General features: G+C 37.7%; 1 protein-coding gene across 1 annotated transcript; it reads right to left on the bottom strand.

Moving 5' to 3' along the window:
• Positions 1 to 359: 359 nt before the first annotated feature.
• On the bottom strand, positions 360 to 1,879 carry LOC6037845 (putative fatty acyl-CoA reductase CG5065). The gene is made up of 3 exons (XM_038255216.1): positions 1,169 to 1,879; positions 788 to 1,106; positions 360 to 732 (listed from the first exon to the last, which is right to left on the bottom strand). The coding sequence occupies exons 1-3, from the start codon at positions 1,875 to 1,877 to the stop codon at positions 372 to 374; spliced, it is 1,389 nt and encodes a 462-aa protein (XP_038111144.1). The 5' UTR covers positions 1,878 to 1,879; the 3' UTR covers positions 360 to 371.
• Positions 1,880 to 10,751: the final 8,872 nt, after the last annotated feature.

The raw sequence follows: 10,751 nt of genomic DNA, 5'->3' as shown, positions 1-10,751 counted from the left end.
AGCGAAAAAACATTTTTTTTTTCGTGTTTCGATTATTCGAAGTGAAATTTTGCCAAGGCCTTCGGATAATCGAGTCTGGACTGTATTGTCGATTGTCTTCAAACAGGAACAAATTTACCCACAGTCAAGACCTCTCTACCTGAAGAAGGTTTGCAGCACTTCAGAGCTATCTAGAGGCGATCGAGAGGTGGCTTCTATTTGTTAAAAAACGGAAGAGCTGGAAACACTATTGCGTCCACAGAAAGGTTAAACGAAGATTCAGAATTCTTTAAATCACATGTGTTTTGCATGGGCTGAGACTACTTTGGCAACAATCTGAATCAAAAGAATAACTTGAAAAATGATACAACCAACATTCATTCAGTAAAAAATCAATTCTTCAATCTCTTTTTATTTTCACTCTCAAGATATTGGATTGCGCCATCGATGTAACCACTCAAATACTCGCGCCAGTTGACTTCATCCAGGTCGGTGAAGAATATTTGTTGCTCGTGCTCGCTGAGGATCCTCTGGGCTTGCTTAAGGTTGTTCGATACACTTTTCCAATTGCGAAATGTTACGAAACCTACGGACTGACTGTATCGCATGAACCACATTGCAGACCGTTGATAGTAGAACTTATGTGCTGGATTAGAACCAGGAAGCCACTGAGCAAGACAGTCTTTAATTTTGGCTAAAATTACGTTCAGGTACATCATCCAAAGAAACGGCGTTGAAAACCAGCAGTACTTCCTAAAAAAAGAAGTGATTTAATGGTATTCTTGAGATAAGCACAAGCACTTTTTACCATATTATCCTATCCCAAATTCCCTTCCTCGAATCTCCAATACAGCTCGTCATGTCACCAAAAGTGGTCTTGACCATATTACTGTGATGATTGTACACCGGAACGCAAAGATCATTGCTAACACGTCTCTTCTCAGCAACATCGAACGCACAAATCAGCACCGCATTCGCGCAATAGTCGATGGGAGCAAGGTCACACTTGACGCGAGCGTTTTCATACTTTACAAGTCCCAGGCCGTCCCAAAAGCTTTTGACGAACGCCACCGGTCCGTAAGAGTTGTCCGTCCAACCTAGCATCGGTTCACGACACGTTGGAGTAACTGTGTGTTGAATGAAATTATTTGAAATTCTTCACTCTGAAGTTGAATAACCCTTTACTTACTAACTGGAGGTCGGTAGATCGCAATGGGCAAAGTTTGTCCAAACTCAGTCTCGATCATGATCTCTGCTAGTCGTTTGCTGAAAGTGTATGTATTTGGAAAATTCTGCAAGATTGTACTTTTCAACTGTTCACACTCCTCAGCCGACAAATGCTTCATCATATTCATGACAATCTCGTAGCTTCCAAATGGTAGTTCCTTGTACACTTTTTCTTCGCATATCTCCTTGTCAAAGTTACAGTAGAACGTCGATGTGTACACGAACGCTTGCAACTGTGGAAAAGTTTGACACCATCGGAGCATTCTTCTCGCAAGAAACACGTTCGTCTCAACCGTTTCCTTCAACGGAGCCATCATCTTGACCGTTGCGATGCAATACAACACTATCTCCACCTTCTTCCGAATTTCACACGTCAACTCGGATGCAAGTCCGAAGTCCTTCTCCGCATAGTCCACTTCAACGGGTACGATCTTGGCGATCAGTTCCGGCTTACGAACGCGATCAAAGAGTCGATCCTCGAGAATCGCCTTCAAACGCTCCTCGCCACAGCATCCTCGCTTCGTGCGGATCAACAGGTAGATCTTCTTGACTTTCAAACATCGCAGAAGCTTCTCCAACAGGGTCTTTCCCAAAAATCCCGTCCCTCCAGCGAGTAGAACCGTTGATCCGCGGTAAAACTCCAGAAACATCGACTCTGAACAGTTCGACATTGTTGCAGTGACTAAAGGGCGATGCGGTTAGCTTGTTGGTTTATTAATCAATCTGGGTAATTCTCTACCAACTCACACGAAATCGGGAAAAGTTGCCCCGACCCCTCTTCGATTTGCGTGAAACTTTGTCCTAAGGGGTAACTTTTGTCCCTGATCACGAATCCGAGGTCCGTTTTTTGATATCTCGTGACGGAGGGGCGGTACGACCCCTTCCATTTTTGAACATGCGAAAAAAGAGGTGTTTTTCAATAATTTGCAGCCTGAAACGGTGATGAGATAGAAATTTGGTGTCAAAGGGACTTTTATGTAAAATTAGACGCCCGATTTGATGGCGTACTCAGAATTTCGAAAAAACGTATTTTTCATCGAAAAAAACACTAAAAAAGTTTTAAAAATTCTCCCATTTTCCGTTACTCGACTGTAAAAAATTTTGGAACATGTCATTTTATGGGAAATTTAATGTACTTTTCGAATCTACATTGTCCCAGAAGGGTCATTTTTTCATTTAGAACAAAATTTTTCATTTTAAAATTTCGTGTTTTTTCTAACTTTGCAAGGTTATTTTTTAGAGTGTAACAATGTTCTACAAAGTTGTAGAGCAGACAATTACAAAAAATTTGATATATAGACATAAGGGGTTTGCTTATAAACATCACAAGTTATCGCGATTTTACGAAAAAAAGTTTTGAAAAAGTTACTTTTTGCGTTTCTCTTTGTTTCATCGTCCGTGTGTGTCGCAGGTGACCATGAACGGCCATGATCGATAACGACCAACTTTTTCAAAACTTTTTTTCGTAAAATCGCGATAACTCGTGATGTTTATAAGCAAACCCCTTATGTCTATATATCAAAATTTTTGTAATTGTCTGCTCTACAACTTTGTAGAACATTGTTATACTCTAAAAAATAACCTTGCAAAGTTAGAAAAAACACGAAATTTTAAAATGAAAAATTTTGTTCTAAATGAAAAAATGACCCTTCTGGGACAATGTAGATTCGAAAAGTACATTAAATTTCCCATAAAATGACATGTTCCAAAATTTTTTACAGTCGAGTAACGGAAAATGGGAGAATTTTTAAAACTTTTTTAGTGTTTTTTTCGATGAAAAATACGTTTTTTCGAAATTCTGAGTACGCCATCAAATCGGGCGTCTAATTTTACATAAAAGTCCCTTTGACACCAAATTTCTATCTCATCACCGTTTCAGGCTGCAAATTATTGAAAAACACCTCTTTTTTCGCATGTTCAAAAATGGAAGGGGTCGTACCGCCCCTCCGTCACGAGATATCAAAAAACGGACCTCGGATTCGTGATCAGGGACAAAAGTTACCCCTAAGGACAAAGTTTCACGCAAATCGAAGAGGGGTCGGGGCAACTGCTGTGTGAGTTGGCGGAGAATTACCCATCTATTAAACTTGTGATATAATCAGGCTAGAAAGATATTCATCAAATGTGAATTTAACACACCAGGAGTTAAATGTATCTTGAACTCTGCTACATTAATTTGATTTATTCTTAGTTACCACGAATAAATGATTTCGATTATCTCTCAGTCGTTTCTCGAAAACGAACTCCTGCTGTGTCTATTCTAGAACCATATTTGAGTCTGCAACTGCAGTCTGCAGTGAGGGAGAGGGGGAGGGAGGGCGGAGTTGTATCGTTCAGGCAACCGTTTTTTTTTTTTTGTTTTTTTTTTTTTTTTTTTTTTTTCAAGCAATAACAATTTGCGACTGGATTTCCTCTAGATATCTGGAACAAAACACAGGGGCAGTTAGGAGACCATAATTTGAAACAGGATCGCCAGATCTTCAAACTTTAAGACTTGTTTCGATGATCTTTTGATTACATAACCAACGATAAGTCGGGTGATGGATCCGGACAGTGCTTCGATACAGATAAGAGAGATACGGCTTCAAAAAGTATTTCATTCATTAATATCACAAAAGTGGTCATAACTTGAGACAGGGTTGCCATTTTATTAGGACTAGTGATTTTTCACAGCTCAAAAATTGAAATTACGCGGCATGCCAATCTCAAAACATTGGAGTTTCACGGCAATCTCACGGTACTCGAAAATCTGCTTGTAACACATGCAAAAATATGTTAATTTAGTGTTATTGTGTAGAGAAAAGTTATTTTGAGAATTAAAAACAGTTCAAAAAACAAAAAAATACCCCCTGACACAAAATATTCTCTACAATTTTATATGAGTTTAATTTTGTCCAGTTTTGCATCAGAAAGACTTTAAAATTTTAATATAAAAATAATTTGCTTAAGTCTCTCAAAACGGAAACCATTCATAATTCACCAAAAGTAGAATTATAAGGTTTTATTTGGTTTTATAATCGTTTTTGCTGCATTTGGTAATAACAAGACTGGTACAAATACTTTTAAAAGTTTTTGTCAGTTCTTTTTTCGTTATTTTTTTTGTTTTCGTCAAATCTTACATTTTTTGAAAACAAATGATTGCAAAACAACTGAACTAATGTTAAAGGGTAATTTTCCGCCAACTCACACAGCAGTTGCCCCTACCCCTCTTCGATTTGCGTGAAACTTTGTCCTAAGGGGTAACTTTTGTCCCTGATCACGAATCCGAGGTCCATTTTTTTGATATCTCGTGACGGAGGGGCGGTACGACCCCTTTCATTTTTGAACATGCGAAAAAAGAGGTGTTTTTCATTAATTTGCAGCCTGAAACGGTGATGAGATAGAAATTTGGTGTCAAAGGAACTATTATGTAAAATTAGACGCCCGATTTGATGGCGAATTCCGAAAAAAACGTATTTTTCATAGAAAAAACACTAAAAAAGTTTTAAAAATTCTCCCATTTTCCGTTACTCGACTGTAAAAATTTTTGGAGCATGTCATTTTATGGGAAATTTAATGTACTTTTAGAATCTACATTGACCCAGAAGGGTCATTTTTTCATTTAGAACAAAATTTTTCATTTTAAAATTTCGTGTTTTTTCTAACTTTGCAGGGTTACTTTTTAGAGTGTAACAATGTTCTACAAAGTTGTAGAGCAGACAATCACAAAAATTTTGATATATAAACATCACGAGTTATCGCAATTTTACGAAAAAAAGTTTTGAAAAAGTTGGTCGTCATCGATCATGGCCGTTCATGGTCACCCGCGACAGACACGGACGACGAAACAAAGAGAAACGCAAATAGTAGTTTATGCAACAAGTTGCAAAAAGAAGATTTTTTCAGCACGAGTTGTACATTTATCCAACGAGGTTTACCGAGTTGGATAAATACGACGAGTGCTGAAAAAATCAAGTTTTGCAACGAGTTGCTTACAACATTTTTTGCAATTCCGAAAAAAACGCTTATTTAATGGAATTTTATGTCAAACATTCATGTGTTTAGTAAATTCATCGTTCAAAACAAAACAATATTGAAAAATGTTACTTTTTGATACCAGTGCTGAAAAGTTCAACTTTTCAGCACCCATTTCAGTGCTGAAAAGTAGAACTTTTCAGCACTGTTATTGAAAGGTATTAATTTTCCATTCTGTTATTTTTGGTAGGGAAAAGTAGGCCGTTTCGTTTCTCCAGAAGGGCAGGAAAAGTTGACAGTTTCACAGTGGAATTGCAAAAAAGTAACTTTCCGGATTACGCGGCTTCCGTGAAATCGCGAAAAATCACTGGCCCTACATGAAAAATAAAAACACCAAACGTTAAAAAAAATATAAAAATCGTCAAAAATAATCAGCAGTAGAGGGATAAAAACTCAACACAACATGCGTCAACGCTATTGTCACCTGGTTAGTTCCGAGTGTCGTCAACCAACAGCCACAACAATAAGAACCTGTTCAACTCGGAACAAAATTACCCACAGTCAAAACCCCACTCGATCTGAAGAAGGTCTTGCAGTACCTGAGCACTACGAAGAGCTGTTGAAGAGTTGGTAAGCGCTTAAGAGGCGGCTACCATTTATCAAACAGTGGAAAATTTTGAAGAAAAACTCGTAGGAAGTAATGGACATTAACGAACGGGAGAATGTCTCAATTAACGTGTGGCGAAATGTTCGGACAAACCTCTTCTAGCATAACTATCACAAAAGTGCACGCAAAAATGTCGTACAAGGGTGTTCTTTAACCCTCGCGAGTGCAACTGTCGAATTGAAGCGAGTAATTTACGCCCAACTCACTGTGGTCTAAGGTTAAAGCTATCACCATAATTACGCACGCACGCCGCGTGCTAGAAAAACCTGAATTTCTTGTTTTCTTTAAGCGTCACGCGTCAAATCTTTGACACGCGTTATCCATGCCCTAGTGGCCAGCCCCAAAATGGAGAATTTTGCTCTCCAAGAACATGGTGCATTTTGGTGGTGCGGGGCCACAAAGTGCAACTCATGCAGCTAAAGGACCAAACGCTGCTCTGCTCCGGTTTCGCCAGAGCACGCCATCGGGCATGAAATCGGGTACACAAGGTTGGCGGCGCAAATAACGCCACGAACCGACCACGTGAAACGCCACGCTAACGCTGCCAACCGTAGAGGAGGTTGGGGATTTCAACGAGAGATTTGAAGAATTTTATGTTTGGGCAAGAAATATTGAAACCCTACCATCTCCAGTGCGGCAAGCACGATTAGCTCATTCGATGAGAAACCGAACCGAACTCAACGAGACTAAAGAACCTGTATGAAAGAAGACAAATGAATTACAGAAAATCATGGCAAACTTTGCCATCTAAGAAATTTGAACATTAGAATATCATGGGTTATTTGACAATTATCCTAATCAGACCAGTAGCTCGTGTTAAATACTTTACTTCCTTCTTTCCAGATCCTCAAACGAAACGCCCTATTGAGTGTACCGACTCATACAATGGAGCACGAGAGTCGTACAAAAAATACGCTGCTGGTACTTGATGAAGCATTCATTTTGGAGGCCAAGTACCGTGCAGACAACAGCTCGACGATCCGCTCCAAACCACTTCCGAGTGGATCACTCCGGAGGGATTTCTGCGCTAGAAGACCCCGTTAGCAACAAGCATTAAATCGTAACTTCAAATTAGCCCCAAATCAGCACTATATCACCCTTTACAGCAAACGACAAAACTTTCGCACCAATGTTTACTTCCTGACCACAAAAGGGTTGACCCTCTGTCAATGCTGCGACCTCGCAGCGGTCATCAAGCCCGGTAGTGGTGCAGCAGCATAAGAAAGCCGTACAATTTACTGTCGATAACGGGCTTGTGCGCATGATTGACGGAACCGGTCTATCAACTAGAGAAAGAGGCTCCGGTGCCGGTTGTGCACGTGCGTTCTTGAAAAAAAAAAACGCACATCGATCTTGCGGCGATATGTTGTACACAGGTAATTAAAAGTTATTTCTCTCGTGTCAGTTGTTGGGTTGCGATTGGAAACTCCGGCCCCTTTAGCTTTTGACGAGCGTCCGTGAACCTTTCTCGTGGGCCACAAGAACTCTTCGTGCTGAAATCTGAGAAGCTCTCGGAGCGACTTAAATTTCTGGCATCGGAAGTCGATATGATGACTCTGTTGTCATGACCTCAGAGTCAGAACAGATGAAACTTTTTTTTTAAACACAATGACAAAGCAACTTTGCCAAAACAGCTAGTTTCACATAAATTTAGAGGGAGACGAAATTTTGCAACAGAGAATGGCGAGGACTGTCCTGTTTCGTAATGTTATCCCGAAACCTGTTCTTTATTTATATACGTTTAACCTCAAGCCAAAAAACAAAACCAAAGCCAATCTAATGCTATATCTTCAGTCGAAAAATTCCATTTATATCAGAACTAATGCAAACGAGATAGATGCTGTTGTCGTGCGTAACATCCAAATCTGCAATGTCATGCCAGAACCGTTTTGGGAATATTTGCTTTTAGTTGTTTTGATTGGACTAAAAATAAAAACATATTATTTGCTCAGGGATTATTTTATGAATATAATACATTGATTGGCGAAGCCCAGTACAAGAATTAAAAATACATTTATCGCATCGGCATTACATCGGCACAAGTAATAAATTTTCAACTACCCAAAATTAAAATTTTGATCAAAAAAATACAATTAACAAAATCAGTATCAAAAATCCGGTGCCGAGATATCTCATATTTGGAGTAAAGAATCGTATTTCAAATCTGATTAATTCTAATCTTATCTTATCAAACCCTAGCGCAGCTAATCTTTCGAAGGGATCCTCTTCTTGTCATTTATTAGCATTTGTAGTACGCCATTTCCTTAGATTGCATTGAGTCATCACAAAACGTTAAAGCGGCCAGGCCTACTGCGTAAAGCAGGGTTACCAGGTCAAAATTTGAAAGATCTGGCAAAGTATCAATAAAAATCTGGATAAATCAGGCAGGGAGAATCTAACAATTCTGAGTGGTTCTGATGAAGGAGGATATAAATTGCCGCTCTAATCGTGTCCGTCCCATATGTAAAAACAGCAATCCGAGAAAAACGCGTGTCAAAGTTGTCCCGCACGGAGAAAAAAGAGTTCCCAAACTCGTGAACAAGCGTTCATGAAAATGGGAATCACGAACAAAGTGTTCAAATTTCATGGTACGTTTTTCAAAATCGTACCATGGGATTTGAACACTTTGTTCGAGGTTCCCATTTTCATGAACGCTTGTTCACGATTTTGAGAACTCTTTTTTCTCCGTGCGCCCATAAGACTACGTGTTAGAATTTCTCGAAAAAGTGGATTTACTCCGGCTTTCTACAACAAAGTACCTACTACATTTTATTGGTTTGTCTGATAGTTTACATGATTTTGAACCAAACTGCATCATTACCTCTAAATTGACGAGATTACATATGGGACGGACTAGCTTCGAGCGGCAGTGAATTTATTTCAAAGTTTATAGAATTCAGATGGTTGAACTGATATTAGGCCGATGCAAATATTTTTCAAAGTTTGTGTATTTAAATAAAAAATATAAATATTGAAATAGCACGCCATAGTTTCATCATTGGCAACGAAAAAAAAACACTAGTACAGTTGTTTTACGATCATAAGTTTTCAAAAAATTTAAGATGTGACGAAAAAAAAATTACGTTTTGCGTTAATAAACATCGAAAACTTTCAAAACTTACTAAGATATTTAAATCAACCCAAACATGCTAAAACATTATTCTAAACGCAGGAGAATGCATTTTAAATTGATTTCAGCCGATTGCACTTAAATTTCCATTGAAATTTTGAAGTTTTTTGAAAAAATGATTATTTTGCCCCCTGATTTTTCGGGCCAGCTTTGAAGGGGGGGTTTTTCGGTACCAGCCGTATGTCCTCAAAAATGTTTTACCTAATAGCATTTTCTTTTTTGAAAAACACATTTTATTTTTTTGATTTTCAATAAAATTTGTTCATTTTAATCAAAAAGTTTTTCAAAATGTGCATGAAGGCATAAAATGGGCATAAATCTGGCAAAATCGGTCAATATCTGGCACAGAGAAGGATGAATCTTTATTCTGGCTGACACTTGAAAAATCTGGCATTCCCAGATTTATCTGGCAACCTAGCAACCAGGGTTACCAGGTCTGAAGAGTAAAAAATCAGGCAAAAAATCTGGCAAGCCACTTTTCTCAAAGTAATAAGCAATTTTTTGTTCAAAAACTGTGTATTTTCACTTTTTATACATTATAGCTTCACAAAATACACAAAATACGTCAATAAAACAATGTGAGAAAGAAATAGAATTTTTTTTTCTAATTGGCGCTCAAAAAATCTGGCAATGCCAGATTTATCTGGCAACCTCGCACCCCTGGTGGCAACCCTGCATTTCATGCCAAATTGTGGAATCGCTATATTACAAGTTGAAGAATATTTTTTAAAAATAATTATAATTTTACAATTTGAATGATTATTGTAAAATGACAATCAAAGGTACTATGTTTATCGACATGTTCTGCTTGATTTCATGGTATTATGCCAATATATGTTTATCGTTTTTCCCCACATACTCGAAGAAATCTCTACAATTTTTCTGTTCTATAAATAAGGGATGTCTGCCTCCCAGATTTACGAAACATTACAATTCAACCAAAAATTCTATAAAAAAAATCGATAAAATGCTTTAGCTTAAATTCAATTGATTTAAATATTTTGAGGTCAATACAAATTTTATATATTTTCCGCTTTCAAATTCGACTTCGATTCGAAATCGACAACAATATGTCCAAGACATGTAAAGGTTAAACCCAAACCGGCAATAAAAATAATATGTCTGTTATATGTAAATACGTGAACACTTGTAATGAATTGTAAAAAGAAAGGGCCACAAAAAATGTCGTGCAGCTCTTGCATCATGCAATTAAAGTATTTCTGGTGTATGCATCAACACATTAAATCATTTTGCCCTTGAACTTGAACTAAACCATGTACGTCAGGAACTAGTGATCTCTATTTTAAATCTGAACTCGTGGCTTGTACAGGAAGCATTTATTCTGAAATTCATCGGATTTATTTGCGTAAGAGGACTTTAAAACGCTTGGACTTAGTTATACTGCTTCTGATTTGATCAGAACTGATCTGTAATAAGGTTCGAAGAGCAAATCAAACGCAGTTTAACTCATCTGTTCTTATTTGCGTCACAATTTCATGATTCCAATTTGATTCGTTGTTGAACAGAACCCTTCTATAACGTCATAAGTTGAGTTAAAATTAACGGTCGGTGCCTGCTGAGTAAAGCGTTTTTATTTTTAATTACTTCAATTATTTGCTTTCATTCGCCGTTGGTAATACCAATGGAATAAGATGCAAACTTTTTCATTATGGAATGGGCAATTTAGAAAAATGACAACATCTCTTTAAAAATCTCCTCCAATCTCCTTTAAAGATAAATATTTTCATCGATAATAAATTATTCGTGGACAAATTCTGACAAAAAAATCCACTT

This window comes from Culex quinquefasciatus, chromosome 2, assembly GCF_015732765.1.
Source record: "Culex quinquefasciatus strain JHB chromosome 2, VPISU_Cqui_1.0_pri_paternal, whole genome shotgun sequence".
Lineage (NCBI taxonomy): Eukaryota > Metazoa > Arthropoda > Insecta > Diptera > Culicidae > Culex > Culex quinquefasciatus.
This window is presented reverse-complemented; position numbering and strand designations above follow the sequence as displayed.